At 46.3% G+C, this 19563-nt stretch overlaps 2 protein-coding genes across 2 annotated transcripts in view; one reads left to right on the forward strand and one right to left on the reverse strand.

The window, feature by feature from the left end:
• On the forward strand, positions 1–19395 carry LOC146356547 (vomeronasal type-2 receptor 26-like). Its single transcript, XM_084841166.1, has 6 exons — positions 1–379; positions 5745–6036; positions 10733–11026; positions 13673–13903; positions 14240–14366; positions 16418–19395. Exons 1-6 carry the CDS (start codon positions 132–134, stop codon positions 17326–17328), a joined length of 2103 nt encoding a protein of 700 aa, XP_084697292.1. The 5' UTR covers positions 1–131; the 3' UTR covers positions 17329–19395.
• LOC146356548 (uncharacterized) overlaps positions 18400–19563 on the reverse strand; it is an 18942-nt gene continuing 17778 nt past the window's right edge. Inside the window, exon 8 of the mRNA XM_084830176.1 lies at positions 18400–18431. Within this exon, the coding sequence (XP_084686302.1) occupies positions 18400–18431 (32 nt within the window). The remainder of the gene's footprint in view (positions 18432–19563) is intronic.

Here is a 19563-nt window from a genome sequence, read left to right on the forward strand (position 1 = left end):
ATGGAAAGGCGGGGTGGACTAGGTCAGTCTATTATCATCCCAGGTGACTCTGCAGCCATGGATGGACTCCAGCTGTGAGTCAAGTCCCTGCAGCTCTCGTCTTGCAAGAGGGTTTGGCAGATGGATGTGTCATGGAGAGCATTTATGAAGGAGGTGACCGTAGCAGGCATCTCCAAATTGTAATGCTGCTGTTGCTGCTTCCCCATGCAATCTGTGGGATGCCGAAGGCAAAATGCCCGCTGAATTTAGTAAGCGATCGATCTGATCCATTCAATTATTACAGAGCAGGGGACTATCTCATCAGCGGGATCATATCTGCCACGAGTGCCATATTTCTACCCAACAAGTTCTCAGAGCCTCCCTCTACAAGACTTTTCTCGTAAGTAGTTACACAGTGAAGGATGTATTGTGATTCTTGCTGATTCTGATTTCATATGATCCGATTGTCCCTGTTTACCAGGAAGAATCTCTATTTCTACTCTCTGCCCCTTCTACATAAGCCCCCCACCCCTGTTTTTGCCCTATAGAGAGCCATAAGAAGAACCCTGCCGGATCAGACCCAGGGTCCATCTAGTCCAGCATTCTGTTCACACAGTGGCCAACCAGCTGTCGACCAGGAACCCACAAGCAGGACATGAGTGCAACAGCACCCTCGTGCCCATGTTCCCCAGCAACTGATGTACACAAGCTCACTGCCTCTGGTACTGGAGGTAGCACGTAGCCATCAGGACTAGTAGCCCTTGATAGCCTTTTCCTCCAGGAATCTGTCCAACCCCCTTTTCGAGCCATCCAAATTGGTGGCCACCACTACTTCCTGTTGTCGCGAATTCCATAGGTTCACTACAGTGAAGCACAATATAAAACCTAAGAATTGTAGAGCTGCAGTAAAATTAACCTCCCCATCCAAGGGGGCCAGGGGGGCAATGTAATTGAATTCTTCTTCTTCTTCTTCTTCTTCTTCTTCTTCTTCTTCTTCTTCTTCTTCTTCTTCTTCTTCTTCTTCTTCCTCCTCCTCCTCCTCCTCCCCTTGCCCTTGCTCTTGCTGTTGTTGTGTTGTTATTATAACACAGTGCCTCTGGAATGTAGCCCACCTCAGACATCTCAGGGCAGAAATCTCAGAAGAGATGCAGAGCAAATTACTTGAGGAAGAGCAGTAAGAGACATACAAACATAGGAAGAGCCCTGCTGGATCAGACCAAGGGTCTATCTAGTCCAACATTCTGTTCACGCAGTGGCCACCCAGCCACCCATGGGAAACCCACAAGCAGGGCGTGAGTGCAACGTCATCCTACTGCCCATGTTCACAGAACTGGTGAAATGCCTCTGATATAAGAACTATTTTGATTTGGGCAGAAGGCTTATGGACTGCTTGAATACTGAGGTACCAGCTAATGCACAGCCAGCCATTTCACAGGTTGCAGCTGGTGAAAGTTAAGGTGCCGAAGTGAACGTGCGATCATCTGGTGTTGTGAGTTGGCCGTCTGATTTGGACAAAGGAGTGTCAATGTGCCTGAATGCTCCTTAATCAACAATGAGGTGTCTCTTTATGGGAGGCGATTGCTAGAATGGATCGTTCTGAATTGGAAGAGCCATCAAATGTTTGAGGAAGGTGATATACAAACCCAGATAGTGCTGCACCAGGAACTGTGGGTAGTGCAGAGCACATAACAGTATGAATGTACCATTAGGTGGGTTGTCACCACATCAAATGCCAGCTCGTGGCATCCCCCCTTACCCAGCCTATTAAGATAATAAACGTTGCTGAATGTGTTTTTCGTTGCAGCTGTTCTATCGAAAGTAAAACCTTGTCCATTATGAAACTGAGCATTCTATCAGTCTTAATATATTTTTAAAAATGCGACTGTTACTTGAAAGTTTGGAAATAGGGGCATGACCAGCTATTGGTGCAAAGATTAAGGAACACAGCATAGAGCAGGGCAGAGAAACACCTTTTGCCTTGTAATGGGGGTGGGGGGAGGATGTACTTTCAGGTAATCCTATTTGATATTAGAATAAAGAGGTTACATGAATTTCCAGCTATGCAAGGATCATGCAGATGTTATTTTGAGCTCCTCCCAGCCTGAGATGAAATAAAAATCCTGGGAAGTGTTCAGGTTAGTTTCTCAGAGCTTTGCAATGTGACTGGGAACTTCAGTATGACTCCCCCAGGGAGATAAATCAATGGTCTGGTAACTCTCCTCTCAGGACCAGCTGCCTCTTCTTTGTAGATGGGGGAAATGAATATTCAAGAGAATATTGTAGCTAAGGAAAACGCTAGTTCAAGAGAGTACTTTCCAGCTGGACCTGCACAATGAGTTTCCCTTGCTCCAAACCAATGTTTGCCACTGCATATTATTATTATTATTATTATCATCATCATCATCATCATCCCACCTTTTCCCCATTACTGGGACTCAAGACGACTTTACAACATCAAAAACTAGTAATTTTGTTGTTGTTGTTCAGTCGTTAAGTCATGTCCGACTCTTCGTGACCCCGTGGACCACAGCACGCCAGGCCTTCCTGTCCTGCGCTCTCTCCCGGAGCGTGCTCAAGTTCATATTCATTGCATCGGTGATGCTATCTAGCCATCTCATCCTCTTCTGTCCCCTTCTCCTTTTGCCTTCAATCCTTCCAAGCATCAGGGTCTTTTCCAGTGAGTTTTCTCTTCGCATTTGGGCCAAAATATTTGAGCTTCAGCTTCAGAATCTGTCCTTCCAATGAGCACTCAGGGTTGATTTCCTTTGGGATGGACTGATTTGACCTCCTTGCAGTCCAGGGGACTTGTAAGAGTCTTCTCCAGCACCACAGTTCGAAAGCATCAATTCTTCGGTGCTCAGCCTTCCTTATGGTCCAGCTCTCACAGCCATACATTACTACTGGGAAAACCATAGCTTTGATTATGCGGACCTTTGTCGGCAAGGGGATGTCTCTGCTTCTTACTATGCTGTCTAGGTTTGCCATAGCTTTCCTCCCAAGGAGCAAGCATCTTGTAATTTCGTGGTTACAGTCACCGTCTGCGGTGATCTTGGAGCCCAAGAAAATAAAATCTGTCACTGCTTCCATTTCTTCCCCTTCTATATGCCAGGAAGTGATGGGGCCAGATGCCATGAACTTAGTTTTTTTAATGTTGAGTTTCAAACCAGCTTTTGCACTCTCCTCTTTCACCCTCAACAACAGGCTCTTGAGATCCTCTTTGCTTTCTGCCATTAGGGTGGTATCGTCTGCGTATCTGACATTGTTGATAATTGTCCCGGCAATCTTAATTCCGACCTGTGATTCATCCAACCCGGCGTTTTTCATGATGTACTCTGCATATAAGTTAAATAAGCAGGGTGACAGTATGCAGCCTTGTTGTACTCCTTTCCCAATTTTGAACCAATCGGTTGTTCCATGCCCAGTTCTTACTGTTGCTTCTTGACCCTCGTACAGGTTTCTCAGGAGACAGGTAAGGTGGTCTGGTACTCCCATCTCTTTCAGAATTTGCCACACTTTGTTGTGATCCACACAATCAAAGGCTTTAGCGTAGTCAGTGAAGCAGAAATAGATGTTTTTCTAGAATTCTCTTGCTTTCTCCATGATCCAGTGAATGTTGGCGATTTGATCACTAGTTCCTCTGCCTCTTCGGAACCCAGCTTGTACTTCTGGTAGTTCTCGGTTCACATACTGCTGAAGCCTAGCTTGTAGGGGTTTGTGCATGACCTTGCTGGCATGTGAAATGAGCACAATTGTACGGTAGTTTGAACACTCTTTGGCGATGCCCTTCTTTGGAATTGGAATGTAAACTGACCTTTTCCAGTCTTGTGGCCACTGTTGAGTGTTCCAAATGTGTTGGCATATTGAGTGCAGCACTTTAACAGCATCATCTTTTAGGATTTTAAATAGCTCCACTGGAATACTGTCATCTCCGCTAGCTTTGTTGTTACTAATGCTTCCTAAGGCCCACTTGACTTCACTCTCGAGGATGTCCGGCTCAAGTTCTGTGAGTGCACTATCATGGCTATCAGGGACATTAAGATCTTTTCTGAATAGTACTTCTGTGTATTCTTTCCACCTCTTCTTAATCTCATCTGCTTCTGTTAGGTCCCTGCCTTTTTTGTCCTTTATCATGCCCGTCTTTGCACAAAATGTTCCCTTGAGATCTCCAATTTTCTTGAAAAGATCTCTAGTCTTTCCCATTCTGTTGTTTTCCTCGATTTCTTTGCATTGTTCATTTAAGAAGGCCTTCTTGTCTCTCCGTGCTATTCTCTGGAACTCTGCATTCAGTTGAATATATCTTCCCCTTTCTCCTTTGCTTTTCGCTTCCCTTCTTTCCTCAGCTACTTGTAAAGCCTCATCAGACAGCCACTTGGCTTTCTTGCATTTCTTTTTCTTTGGGATGGATTGAGTTGCTGCCTCCTGAACAATGTTACGGACCTCCGTCCATAGTTCCTCTGGCACTCTGTCTATCAGGTCTAATCCCTGAAATCTATTCCTCACCTCCACTGTATATTCATAAGGGATAAGATTTAGGTCATACCTGAATGGTTTAGTGGTTTTCCCTACGTTCTTCAATTTAAGCCGAAATTTTGCAATAATAGGCTCATGATCTGAGCCACAGTCAGCTCCAGGTCTTGTTTTTACTGACTGTATAGAGCTTCTCCATAGAAATATACAAAAATTGAAAATCATCAGTAATATTAGAATTGTCTAAAATATCAGAATTTAAAAAGACAACAATATAAACTATAGTACCAATCCACCATATTCTCACAGGTCCATAGTATCTATCCCCAAAGGCCTGCAAAGTGATGATATATGAGGCTGGAGCCTTTGGTCAAGCCATCATAACCCGCCTTTCTGTCTAGCTACCTAATATATCCCCAGATGATGATCATGATGATGATGGTGGAACTCAAGGTGGCTACATGTGGTCCCCAGGTGGTCTCCCCCCCAAGAACTGACCAGACCCAGCCCTGCTTAGCTTCAGCAAGGTGGTTGCCTCATGTGCCTTCAGACTATGCCCTGGGGCCAAGGACTTCCCTGTCACTGTGCCACTGAGCTGACACATTTTAAAGGACAGAACAGCTCCCCCATTCCTCCAGCATGAGAAGGCAAGGTTCAAAGGAGGAGGGGGTCAAGGGCATGACTTGAGGGACATGAGAGTCCGTTGCAGAGTAAAGTGGGAAAAGTTAGGGGCAGAGCTAAGATGCTCTACTCGTGATAGCCAAAGTAGGGAGCCTAACGGAGGGGCATCCCTGAGAAGCCTGGCTATGAAGTTCTTGCCCAGACTGCTGGCAACTTTCCAAACTTCCACTTCATATCCTCTATTGATATCCTTCATATCCTCCCAACGACTTCAGAGCCACCATCTCCCTGTGGAGGCTGCCAAACATGACCGCAAGCCTATCTTCTCTGTACTGTGCTGTCCTCTTCTCCAACACTGGGCAGGCATCTGTCTTCAGTGTTGTGTTTTTAAGTGACAAATGGCTATTCATTTGCCTTAAAACCTGAACTCCATGCCCAGGTGACCCTCCATCTGTAGGTGACATCCCTCCATCTGCAGGTGACAAACCACTCACAAACCATTATACGGGGATTGGGCTGCTGTGCTTCTGGATGTGGATCTGATCGAGGCATGAATATAGTTCTAAGTGCAAAATCTAGAGACTGATGAAAGACTCAGAAAGGCCCGTAGGATCCAATGGATCACATGGTTGACACTGCATGGGGGCTGGCATTGTGACACATATGTTTTGTTGCAGATTAACAGACATGAAGCCTTGGCACATCCTGCCCTTCTCAATTGCCATTCAGGAGGTCAACCAGAATCCCAGCCTCTTACCCAACATCACCCTGGGCTACAACATCTATGAGAACTATTTCAATGCAATAATGACCTATGATGCCACAGTGGACCTGCTCTCCACTGGGCTGAAAAATATTCCCAACTACTACTGCGGAAGGCGGAATCACCTGCTGGCTGTTCTTGAAGGAGCCGAATCCGAAATCTCCAACCAGATTTCTGCTGTGTTGAACATCTACAAAATCCCACAGGTGTGAATGGTGGGTGGAATGGGAGGAAGGAAGATATGTCTAATTCCACTTTGCAATCCATTCAGAAAAGTCAAGGGAGGGGAGGGGACACTGGGCATCAAAAAGTGCAGCTGGAGATTGACAATGCTCTTTAGAAAGAGCTGAAACTGGAGGGAGAAGTTTTGCTCCCTCTACTGTGCACTCATCTTTCCTTTGCCCCAGTGTCAGCTCTGTTTGCTGGGGAGAAGGTGAGAGCAGCAGAAACAGAGGAAGGGGTGTAGTTCAATGGTGGAACATAAAATCATAAGAACATGCCATGCTGGATCAGACCAAGGGTCCATCTCATCTGGCATTCTGAGCTCACAGTGGCCAATGAGCTGCCTGTGGGAAACCCTCAAGTAGGATAAGAGTGCAATAGCTCCTCCCGGTTGAGATAGCACAAGCTTGGCATGCAGAAAGTCGCAGGTCCAGTGCTTGGCATCTCAAGGAAGGACTGGAAAAAAACAAACTCTGCCTGAAATCTTGAGGAACAGCAGCTGCCAGTCAGTGTTGACAATACTGGGCTAGATGAATGACTAGTCCGACTCAGTGTGTCACCTTCCTATCGTCCTTTTTTGCCCTCTGGGAAAATTAATGTCCATCTCTTTTATTTATTTATTTATTTATTTATTTATTATTGCATTTATATCCCGCCTCTTTTCCTCTTGCAAGGAACCCAAGGCGGCTTAAATGATCCTCCCCCTCTCCCTTTTATCCTCACAACAACAACCCTGTGAGGTAGGTTGGGCTGAGAGTCTGTGACTGGCCCCAAGTCACCCAGTGAGCTTCCATGGCCGAGTGGGGACTAGAACCCGGATCTCTGGGCTCCCAGTCCAACACTCTCGCCACTACGCCACACTGGCTCTGTCTCTGTCAAATCATTATTGTTGTTTTGAAATGTAAAACACCAGCTCATCCGTATAACGTTAAATTCTCAGCCATCCCTCCTATACTAGAAACAAGAACCAGTGGTGACTCTCCATGGAAGCTTGAGCAGAAAGAAGAAGATCCCTGCACAACATTTAAAATAAAAAGACAACATCCAAGCTTGGCAAACGTTACGATACTATTGAGTATGCACATTAAAAACATTCAGTTAACATACTGGATCGTAGTTCTATCCAAACAGTTCTTCTAACTCTGTAATTTGGAAGGTCTTATTATCCATATCTATATCTCTCTATCGACAGACAGACAGACAGACAGACAGATCAGATTACTTAGGGCGCAATCCTAAGTAGATAGGCAGCCGCCTCTGACCTCAGAGGCGACCACCTATTCAAAGCAAGGCAGGGGAGGCACAGGTGGGATCGTTCCCTCCGCGCCTCTCCTGCCTTGCTCTTTTTTGGTAGAGAGACGTTTTCGGCTATCTAGCGGGGGGTGCAACTGAGAGAGGAAGCTGCCATACAACACATTGGATGTGTTGTACGTGCGGCTCCACTCTCTCTGCCCCCGAACGCCCCCCCCCCCAGCCCCTTTGCAATTGCTCTGCGCTCATCTTCTGAGAGTGGAGGACGGGGCTTCTCCGCGCTGCCTCGGGGACTGCGCAGATGAGGGGGGAGGTCGGTTTTCCGGGAACCTACCTCGTAAGGTGGGCTCTGAGGTGTAATGGCCCCAGGCCTGTAACCAAGTCATCTGTAGTTTTAGAGGGTCCGAGAGATCCATAATGCTTTGCTTTGGCTCATAGTTGTTGTTGTTGTTGTTGTTGTGCAGTCGTTCAGTAGTGTCCGACTGTTCGTGACCCCATGGACAATAGCACGCCAGGCCTTCCTGTCCTGCGCTCTCTCCCAGAGTGTGCTCAAGTCCATGTTCATTGCATGGGTGATGCTATCTAGCCATCTCATCCTCTGTCGTCCCCTTCTCCTTTTGCCTTCAGTCTTTCGCAGCATCAGGGTCTTTTCCAGGGAGTTTTCTCTTCGCTTTAGGTGGCCAAAATATTTGAGCTTCAGCTTCAGGATCTGTCCTTCCAATGAGCACTCAGGGTTGATTTCCTTCAGGATGGACTGATTGGACCTCCTTGCAGTCCAGCGGACTCGTCAGAGTCTTCTCCAGCACCACAGTTCAAAAGCATCAATTCTCTGGCGCTCAGCCTTCCTTATAGTCCAGCTCTCACAGCCATACATTACTACTGGGAAAACCATAGCTTTGATTATATGGACCTTTTTCGGCAAGGTGATGTCTCTGCTTCTTAATATGCTGTCTAGGTTTGCCATAGCTTTCCTCCCAAGGAGCAAGCGTCTTTTAATTTCATGGCTACAGTCACCGTCTGCGGTGATCTTGGAGCCCAAGAAAATAAAATCTGTCACTGCTTCCATTTCTTCCCCTTCTATATGCCAGGAAGTGATGTGGGGCCAGATGCCATGAACTTAGTTTTTTTAATGTTGAGTTTCAAACCAGCTTTTGCACTCTCCTCTTTCACCCTCAACAAGAGGGTGAACGAGGAGATCCTCTTGAGATCCTCTTCGCTTTCTGCCATTAGGGTGGTATCATCTGCATATCTGAGGTTGTTGATAATTCTCCCGGCAATCTTAATTCCGACCTGTGATTCATCCAACCCGGCATTTCTCATGATGTACTCTGCATATAAGTTAAATAAGCAGGGCGACAATATGCAGCCTTGTCATACTCCTTTCCCAATTTTGAACCAATCGGTTGTTCCATGCCCAGTTCTTACTGTTGCTTCTTGACCCTCGTACAGGTTTCTCAGGAGACAGGTAAGGTGGTCTGGTACTCCCATCTCTTTCAGAATTTGCCACAGTTTGTTGTGATCCACACAATCAAAGGCTTTAGCGTAGTCAGTGAAGCAGAAATAGATGTTTTTCTGGAATTCTCTTGCTTTCTCCATGATCCAGCGAATGTTGGCAATTTGATCTCTAGTTCCTCTGCCTCTTCGAAACCCAGCTTGTACTTCCAGTAGTTCTTGGTTTGCATACTGCTGAAGCCTAGCTTGTAGGATTTTGAGCATCACCTTGCTGGCATGTGAAATGAGCGCAATTGTGCGGTAGTTTGAACACTCTTTGGCATTGCCGTTCTTTGGAATTGGAATGTAAACTGACCTTGTGGCCACTGTTGAGTGTTCCAAATTTGTTGGCATATTGAGTGCAGCACTTTAACAGCATCATCTTTTAGGGGTCAAGAGTCTGAAATATACAGCTGTTTATGAGTCTGGGGTCTTCTAGGGGCTCTTCTTGTAGGCCTCTCCCAGATTAAATCAGCCATCTTTACTCTTTGTTAACCCTTTTTAGTACCAGATTAACATATGGTATAAAACCCATTGTACCCCTTGTCTCTGGGTTCAGAGAAGCTGTCTGATCCAACCATTGGATATGCCTGTGTGCTGTAAGTACTCAATAAAGTCTCCTTGTAAGTAAACCTGGATCTGGCTTATCACTTCCGCGGCACCTCAAAACCTTAGCAGCCCACGGCCGGGGCATACACGAGGTTGGTTCCCAGAACAGAGCATATCCTGTGGCCCTCTAGACAGTGTCTAGTGGCCATAGGATTGCTCTCTGAATGTGGCAAATGATTTAGATGGATGGAGCAGGGGGAGGTGGGATGACATTGAAAGAAGGAAAAGGAAGTTAGTGGGGAACAACATGCTGTTGTCTAAACATCATAAAACAATGCTAAAGCTGCATATGAAGATGAGGGAAACAGAAGTTACTTACAATATAGATTAAATATATATATATAGTAGCCAAGGGCTCACCACATACAACAGAAGTATGTCCCTTCCTCCCAAACCATGTAGCTGCCCCCCTCCCATTTTGTTCTTTTGGATGACCACTGGACCATTTAGCTGGGACCTCCTGTGGCAGCTTTTAGAGACCAGGTGAAGAAGCCCATTCCATTCTCCCAAAGTTTTAATGGATGATGTATTGGAGCCATGCCTTGGCTGTTCTACTATTTCTATCGGTGTTTTTACTGTTGTTCTTACTGCTACTTGCTGTTTTAGATAATTTCTTATTTTTTATGTTTATTGTTCATTTTTAACTTTTCCTGTTTAGCCATCTTGGAAGCTCGCACAGAAAGGCAGAAGAAAAAAACATGTAAACCAACATACAATTACCCATCAATAACAGCCATTTTGACAGTTATTCGTGATTTTTTTTTAAGGTTTGCAGATATATGGGCTTGATCCTGAACCCAGAACCAATCTCCAGTCTCTTCCTTTCCTCACTAGGTCAGTTATGATTTTGATTCTCCTGCTCTTAATGATGAAGCCCAGTTCCCTTTCGTCTACCGGATGGTCCCTACAGCACAGACCAAGTACCTGGGCATCGCAAAACTGCTCTTGCATTTCAGATGGACATGGATCGGCCTCATTGGTCCAGACAATGACAATGGAGAGAGGTTCATGAGGACATTGACAGCTGTGCTTACCAGGAACAGGATTTGTGTGGACTTCTCAGAAAAAATCCCAATACTAAGTGTGTACAGAGACTATTCACACATGTTTTCTTTCCTCAAGCAGAGAAAAATCAATGTTGCCATTTTTTCTGGGGACTCCCAAACTATGATTGGCCTAGCATTAATTATGAAGCAGGTTGTAAAGCACAAGAAACCCACTGCAGGGAAAGTCTGGATCACAACGTCTTTGCAGGACATCAATTTGAATGTGTTTTACAAAATATTTCAGTTCCAAAACATTCATACCAGTTTTGCTTTCTTAATACAGACCCCCAAAAGGGCAGAATATGAAAATGTCCAGCCACAGGTTGAAGATAAAGCATTTCGTTGTTTTAAGTCAAAGCATATTCTGTCTGTGAAAGACCGGAGAAGATGCACAGAGAAAGAGGAGACCGCGTCTCAAGATGTGCTTGGAAGTGGCCTCATCCAAGAAAGCTACAGTATTCACAGCCTCGTCCAAGCTGTAGCGCGGGCCTCTGATGCTGTGTGCTCATCCAGATCCAAGCATATAGGGATGATGGGTGGAAATGGCTTGGATGTCAAAAGGGTACATCCGTGGCAGGTATTCCATTTTCCTCAAAAGTAGCTCCATTGAAAATTATTGCCAGTTCTTCAATTCTATATCAGTTAGGGGTGTACGAAACCTACTTACTCGTCCGCTGAAGGGGTCCACTGGGGGGGGAGGCGATCCGTCCTTCCCCCCGGAATCCTCCCTGGCTGGCTCCGCTCTGCAGCAAGTCCATGGAGCCTCCAGCTGGGCCTGTCCGCGGCCGGACTTCCAGCTGCTGCCACGCAAATGGCATCCGGTGTAGCAGATGCCATTTGCGTCCCTGCCCTTGGCCATGATAGGCTATGTAAATATTTACGTAGCCTATCACAGCAAAGAGCAGGGATGCAAATGGTGTAGTCAATGCCATTTGCGTCCCTGCTCTTTGCTGTGATAGGCTATGTAAATATTTACATAGCCTATCTCGGCCAAGGCGTCCGAGGCGTTCCGCTATGCCGAACGCCATTTTGTTCCGCAGCCCGGCAGTGGATAGCTACGGAATGAAGACGACGGACCTGGACCGGTCGCCGCCAGGTAGGGTCCATCCTGACCGGCCTTCACGGGGTGGGGGGGGAGCAGTCCGTTCCACCGCAGACTCCGGGGGTCCGGATTCTAAAGAATCCGGCCTCATTTGAGTCTGTGGCAGATTTCTCCGCTATCCCTAGTAGCTATCCCAAAACTCATCCAAATGAAGGGGAAGTAAATTCTGGCTGTCTGTGTGATGGAGAATCCGTTATCTAGTTCCTTGTGTGGAGCAAAATTCCTGTACTTACACCCATATGGTTTGACCAATACCTAGCAATGGGAGGGAGGAGGCGTTGGGCCTTGAAGGAGCTGGTCAAGTTAAGTTGATCAAACTTCAGACATATCTCATTTTCATCCCTACACAGTTTTCCTATGGATCAGGCTGGCAAAATATAATTTGATGCATAAGGCAGAAAATAAACATGGTGCCCCTCTCACCACATCATATAAAAAATAATGCTTATTTAAATAACTTACATTTGCTACCCTTTAACGATGCCCAAAATTTAGCACTTGAAACAACCATCCCTCCTATTGCCCCATGGCAGAACTGGTACCTGCTTTTTGAATTCTCAAGCTGAGGCAAAACGAAGCCTGTCTCCTGAAAGCACAATCCGAAACCCAGCTCTAGATGGTCCCTCCGCCAAATGTCCAGTGGGTATTTGACAGAGGCACAGCCTTCTCTGTGGTGGCACCCTGATTGTGAATCTCCTTCCCCAGACACTTTCGCCCACACTGCTATCCTTTAGGCACCAGCTTAAAACTTTCCAGATCTCCCTGGTCTTTGAATGTAATTGATATTGATTTTCTGTTGATCTCTTCTGTGCTCAGGTTTGGTGTGTGTTTGGTGTTTTTCTGGATAATATAATTTTTAGTTTGTTGCACTAGCATGATCAGCTACCCTAGTTATTTTAATATTTTATTGTTTTTACCATTGTTTCATTGTTTGAATGATTGGCTCTGTTGTACTTCATCGTGATTACATGTTCTAAAATGCTTTGGGATTTACTTATTTATTTTTTTAATGAAAACTGGGATAGAATTTCTCTAGAAATAAATAAATATTTTTTAAAAAAATTAAATGAGTTTTTAGATGCCCTCAGTGCTCTCACCACCAAATGCTAAGGGGGTAGTTAACAGAGACATAGCCTTCTTTGTAGTGGCATCCTGGCTGTGAATGTCCCTCCCCAGACACATTCACCCACATTGCTACATTCCAGTTCTTCTTGGCCTTTGATGGCAAATGATATCGATTTTCTGTTCATCTCTTCTATTTTACGTGTGTAGGGTTTGTTTTGGGCTTTTAAGACTGTATCAAAAGACTTTAGTTTGACATGCTGTTTTAATATTTTATTGTTTCTACCATTGGTTTATTGTTTTAATGATTGGCTCTGTTGTACTTTATTTTTATTTTGTGTTTAAAATGAGTTTTTAGCTGCTGTGATGTGGTGCAATGACAGCATAGACAGTTTTAAAATAAATGACTATATCGGAAGCTAAGCAGAGTCAGCCCTGGTTAGTACTTGGATGGGAGACCGCCTGGGAATCAGGCTTCCAGCACTGAGCCGGGGGTTGGACTCGACGGTCTTGTAGGCCCCTTCCAACCCTATCATTCTATGAATCTCCCCCTTTCCCTTTGCTCCTATCCAAGATGGCTGCTCAGAAGTCTTTGAATGTCACTCATGAAGCTCTAGATCCTGCAAATGAACCTCCAGTCACCTCCCCTTATTGTCTTCATTATGTGTAAGGAGAACATGATTTGCACTGGATGCGCCTGATCTCGTCTGATCTCAGAAGCTAAGCAGGGTCAGCCCTGGTTAGTACTTGGATGGGAGACTGCCTGGGAATCAGGCTTCCTGCAGTGAGCAGGGGGTTGGACTCAGTGGTCTTGTAGGCCCCTTCTGACCCTATGATTCTATGATTCTATGGTCTTTATTCTCTCGCCAAATGCTAAAGCAGAAATAAGTGCCTCAGGTCTATTGTAAATGTGGGGAAAAATGTATACAGCCATTATGATTCTGGAAGATGCCTCTAGTCCGCACACTGTGAGGTCTTGCAGATTCGAGCTCCAATAAGGCAAGCCTGAGCTTATCCACCATAGTGTTCTCAATGCTGGTGTTTTCTCTCCTGTTCTAGCTTCACCCTTTCCTGGGAAATGCCCAGTTTTACAATGCTTCCGTGGATGGGGTGTATTTGGAGGAGAAAGGAGACCTGGCAGCCAACTTTGACATCATGAACTTGTTAGTGTTTACCAACAACATGTCAGTTGCTGAAGTGAAAGTGGGGAGCATCGAGAGACAGGCGTCCCAAGAAGTAATGCTCACCATGGAGCAGGATGCCATCACGTGGCCCAGGAGGTTCAACCAGGTGAGGAAAGACATTTGTTTCACTACATTCCCTTTGCCAACTCTTACATTCCAGTAATGTTCAGGTACTATTCAGCCTTTCCCAACCTGGTTCCCTCTGGATGTGTTGTTGTGATGCTCATGCATGAACTGATTCTGGCCAAGGAACTTCATTGTAACCTGTTGTCTGGGGATCTTTATTGGGAGTGTAAAGGCTTCTAGCTAATTCCTGGAATTACAACAATAAAAAAGGTTTTACTGAGATTTGTGCCTCTTTATCCGAAAGTTTGACACTGACTGGCTAATCATGGAAATGCCCCTAACACTTCCTTTGTTTGATATTCCTCTTAATGTACAGACCCCGCCTCATTCAAGGTGCACTAAAAGCTGTCACCATGGATTTGCCAAGGTGATTGAGGAAGGGAAGCCATTTTGCTGCTACGGCTGCGCACAATGTACAGAAGGGACAATCTCCAATCAGGAAGGTAGGGAATTTATGGGTGCCCACCCGTGAGAGCAGCCAGGTGGGTGATCACATGTGAGATGACCTTCTCTGCAGTGGCCCCACACATTTAGAACAAGTTGCCATCAGTGGTCCACCATGTTCCATCATTGCAGGCTTTTAAGAAGGCCTTGAAAACATTATTTTACCGTGACCTTCTCTTGATATGACTAATGTTGTTGCTGCCTTTACCAGTTGCTGCTGGTTTTATTGTTGGCTTTCATTGTCATTTTTATTGTTTGTATCATTTTTAATATTTTAATTGTTTTTATGTATTTTATTGCTGTCCACTGCCTTGGGAGGGCTTCCACCCTGAAAGGCAGCCAAGAAATGTTTTAAATGAATAAACTCCAGAAGGAGCCATAGCTCAGTGGTGGACCATATACCTGGCATGCAGAAAGACTCACGTAGCGTTCAATCCCTGGCATCTAAAGGTAGTGCAGGAAAAACTCTTATCTGAAACCCCGAAGAGCCATTGCTGCCAGTCAGTATTGACAATATACACCTCAAATATCTGCCTGAACAGATGTTTTCACAGCCCATATAAAACCAAATCAAATCTTCCCATGGAAGGTATTCCACAATTGTGCAGCGTGCACACTAGTTGCTTGGGAACATTAGCAGTAGGGTGCTGTTGGACTCATGTCCGATTTGTGGGTTTCCTACAGGCAGGTGGACCTTTGGGTCTGATCCAGCATGGCTCTTCTTATGTTCTCATGTTTATAATTGTGGTGTGGCTGTTCAGCAGGCCATGATCTGAATAGCCAAAGAGGTCCAAACACTCAGCCTTCTACAGTCTCTAGGAGATCCAGTGTTGTGTCTAGCTAAATGATGAGTAACGGCCCCACCTCCCTCTGCCTCCCTCTGCACCCAAGTGGAACTGGATTCTCTTCGCCGGCCGGCTCTGTAGCACCAGTAGGGATGTACAAATCCCTTACCTGGCCCCGCACAGGGGTATCACAGGGACTCCCTCCCCCCGAAGTCCTGCCAGGCTGGCTCCACTCCGCGGCCAAGCCGCAGAGCCGCCAGCCAGCTCCAGCTGCCCGCAGCCGGACATCCAGCTGCTGGGCGGCCCTGCAGGGATGCAAATGGCGGCTGTTGTAGCCGCCATTTCCATCCCTGTATTGAGCCGTGATAGGCTATGTAAATATTTATGTAGCCTATCATGACAGAGGGAAAAACCCCAGCATACGCAAATGGCGGTAGCCACCGCCATTTGCGTACGCTGGGTTCCCCCCCCACCACCGTGATAGGCTATGTAAATACTTACGTAGCCTATCATGGCCTCCGCAGGGACGGAAATGGCAACCCTGTTTTAGCCGTGATAGGCTACATAAGTATTTACGTAGCCTATCACAGCTATTGAGAGGAGAAAGCGAATGACAGCCACAGGACGGCCGCCATTCGCAAAGCAGCGCAGACGGGAGCAGGTAAGTGCTCTGTTTCACGTGCCTTTCGTGGGGTGGGGGTGGCAGGGGCTTTGTTCCATGAGGGATTTTGGGGGGCCGAATGCACTAGCATTCAGCCTCACCAAGATCCATCGCAGAATTCTCTGTCATCCCTAAGCACCAGCGATACAGTCGCCATTGCCGTAGCGCTGGCTAAGGCTGCATTTAGCTTAAATTAATGGCTGCATTTAGCTTAAACCAAGGGCTTTACGGCCACAAATGGCGTAGCGGATGCCATTTGCGTCTGGAGTCTCAGCCAGCGGTACCGTAATGGCGGCCGTATTGCTGGTGCTATGTTGATATTGTTTTGGTGGCTGCCTTCTCAGGGTGGTCATGGGACCAGCTTTCCACCATGCTCAGTGTCTTCAGATCCTGTTCAGATGAAGGGGGGGCTGGGGTCCTGGGCTGTGGCATCTGAACGCATCCTTTCGACACATTGCCATTTCTTGATCTCATCCCCATCCCTGATTCGTCTGGCTCTGGGAAGTAAGCCTTCAGCACAAAACATATCATTGATGCAATGTAGTTGAACACAGATTATTATAAATGTATGGCGATGATACTGACTTGCTCTTTTTCTTCTCAGATGCAGACCATTGCACCAAGTGTCCAGAAGATCAGCATCCAAACAAGGACCGAGATCAATGTGTCCCCAAAGTTATCACCTTCCTGTCCTATGAAGAATATTTGGGGATCGTCCTGGCTTCCTTTGCCCTACTCTTGTCCTTAACAACGGGCTTGGTGTTAGGTATCTTCATTAAATACCTAGAAACTCCCATAGTCAAAGCCAACAACCGGGACCTCTCCTACATTCTCCTCATCTCTCTCCTGCTTTCCTTCTTGTCCTCCTTCCTGTTCATTGGCCAGCCAAGGACAGCGACTTGCCTTCTTCGACAAACAGCCTTCAGCATTATCTTCTCAGTTGCTGTCTCGTCTCTGTTGGCAAAAACTATCACTGTGGTGCTGGCCTTCCTGGCCACAAAGCCAGGGAACAAAATGAGGAGATGGTTAGGGAAGAGCTTGGCAAATGCCATTGTCCTTTCTTGCTCCAGTGTCCAAGCTGGCCTTTGCACTATCTGGCTGGGAACCTCTCCCCCATTCTCAGACTCAGACATGCACTCCCAGCCTGGAGAGATCATCCTGCAATGCAACGAAGGGTCTGTTGCTCTGTTCTATGCTGCCCTTGGCTACATGGGCTTCCTGGCTGCCATCTGCTTCACGGTGGCTTTCCTAGCCCGGAAGCTGCCTGGGGCCTTCAATGAAACCAAGCTGATCACCTTCAGCATGCTGGTCTTCTGCAGTGTCTGGGTGTCCTTTGTGCCCACCTACCTGAGCACCAAGGGGAAATACATGGTAGCCGTGCAGGTCTTCTCTACCTTGGCCTCCAGTGCTGGGTTGCTGGGCTGCATCTTCATTCCCAAGTGCTACATTATTATATTGAGGCCTGATCTCAATACTAAGGAGCATCTAATGATGAAAATTAATGATGGCATCTGATTCTTCATACTTGGTATGGGGAAGAATTCCTCTCCCACCAGTATCTGGACTTGGATCACAGCTTCTTTTAGAGGCACTTTTTTTGTCTTTAATGATTTTGGACAGATTGTGACCTGATCCAGAATTACAGGGTGGCTACCACTGTAGGGAAGGGGTGATGTATTGACTCATTCATTCAGTTTATGAGTCACATCATAACAAGAGCTCTTAGGGCAACATACATAACAAAAACATAAAGAATAAAACCAATAATAAAAATACATGAACCATTTTTTGCAACAGTTTTAGAAACAGCAACTATAATTGCAGTATCTGCCACCCTATCCCTGTCCCAGAGACCTTTATTGAATTTGAGACCAAATTCATTTTGGATGTGTGCACATGCTGGAACAGCACATTGCACATGCTTCAGAGACTCTGTGAGCAGAGATCAGCTATAAACGACTACATTACTGAGAAACAACACCACTCCAAATTTTTTGTCACACCACATCAGAGGCTCTGGATGCAAGACCTGTGGACATTTTAAAAATATTCGATGAATGCACAATGCTACTCCACACTGGGCCAAGTTCTACCTGTGCTGAAGATTATAGAGGGGGTGCTGGGAAAATGCCATGCTGAGCTTTGTGAGCGCACCAGTGCTGTAGGCAGTCAAGTCCCCAATCCTGCAGTTAGGCTTGCTGAATTCCTTCTGCAGGAGCTGGGCACCAACAAACACATCACTTCGATGAGGGGGGACATGAAATACCTTGCTGCTGCATTCCTTGAGCCACGGTTCTGGGATAGCACAACAAGGGCGGTGCTGCCACACCAGAACCCTGACTTCCAAAGTGTAAAAACTTATTTGACAGAGAAAGTCATAGAGTGCTGCCACAGCCAGAGAGATGTGCTGGATGAGAAGGAGCTGGGGAAGAGTGAGGCTAGTAGGACTACTACCTCCCCTGAAGATAATATCTGCAGCAGTAGCACCATCACCAGCAGGAGGGGCGATGATGACGCCACAGCAGCTGCACCACCAACACAACATACAGACACAGGGGCATCTTGTCAAAAGTTCTACTGTACTCCTCAATGGCAGTGGAGCTTGGTGTAAGCGGGAGCTGGCAGGGGAAATGTGCCAAAGCAGCCAGGAAAGGATCAGCTTATGATGTGGCTATCCAGGAATGGGAAGCTTATGCCAGAGAGAGTTTCTCGGGAATGCAGAGCAGCCCAGAGAGTGATCCTCTCCTATACTGGGAGACAAAACGTGGCGTTTGGCCAAATCTGACCAAAGTCGCCATTTGGGATCTACCTTGCCCTCCCTCGAGTGTGGCCTTTGAAAGGCTTTTCACCACCACAGGCAACATTGTCACCGCCCACCGAAGCAGACTCACACCGGAACATGTCTCCACCCTCGCCTTCATACGCTCCAACAGGGGATGGATTCCCAAGCAGCACCTCCCTCCACCACCACCAGCTGTCAGCAGAGTAGAGCAGTCATCAAGTGACGAGGTCGAGGAGGACCCCTGGGATGATGATACTGCTGCTAATGTGAGCCAAAGTTCTGAGGGACAATGAGGCAGAATCATGTAATTGTGAGTGTGGTCACACTGAGGTGTCCCTCAGAACTTTGTCCAAACAAGCAGTCCCTGTCTGGCCTGGACAGAGCCCAAAGCACTGGTGATATGCGGAGGAGCTTTAGAATAACTCACATGCAGAGTCCAGTTGCGCCGCCCGACTGTGTGTGGCGGACTATGCAACAGTGTACATCCCTACTACACACACGCACAATTTTCTATGCATCCCAGTGTACTTCACTATTGACTGTATATGTGTATCTTTACCCCTCTGAATGTTAGTATGATTCTGATTCCCCAGATGTATGTATAGTTCTAATTCTCTTGATGTGTGCTTTTAATTCATTTTAAATTCTTCTTTCATAAATCAAGGAATTGCTTTCAAAGACTCCCTCAGCTTTTGGGTTTTCCTAAGCACCGAGAGTTTTTTGTGAAAAGATCCCTCTGGTATGTGTTTAGTTTACATGTATGTGATATGCACCTCCATGTAAAATAAAGCATACTTCATAACATCCGGGATGCTGACTGACCATCTCCCTATGAGGAAAGCTTACAGCAGCTGGGCTTGTTTGGCTGGGAAGGCATTCTTGTTGCGGTTAACAGTAAGCAAACACAGAGATCATTGTGTAAAATGATCCAGATTTAAAAAATTATATCCGGACTTGAACCAAGGAAT

The sequence above is a fragment of the Heloderma suspectum genome, chromosome 2 (assembly GCF_057233095.1).
Source record: "Heloderma suspectum isolate Gila_16-S chromosome 2, 16-S_ref, whole genome shotgun sequence".
Lineage (NCBI taxonomy): Eukaryota > Metazoa > Chordata > Lepidosauria > Squamata > Helodermatidae > Heloderma > Heloderma suspectum.

What these genes read in the sequence shown, in the direction of transcription:
- LOC146356547 (XM_084841166.1), top strand. Translation starts at nt 132, where the DNA reads ATGGAGAGCATTTATGAAGGAGGTGACCGTAGCAGGCATCTCCAAATT. An exon ending in AAAGGGTACATCCGTGGCAG is followed by an intron (nt 11,027 to 13,672) that starts GTATTCCATTTT and finishes CTCCTGTTCTAG; the next exon opens with CTTCACCCTTTCCTGGGAAA. An exon ending in GGCCCAGGAGGTTCAACCAG is followed by an intron (nt 13,904 to 14,239) that starts GTGAGGAAAGAC and finishes CTTAATGTACAG; the next exon opens with ACCCCGCCTCATTCAAGGTG.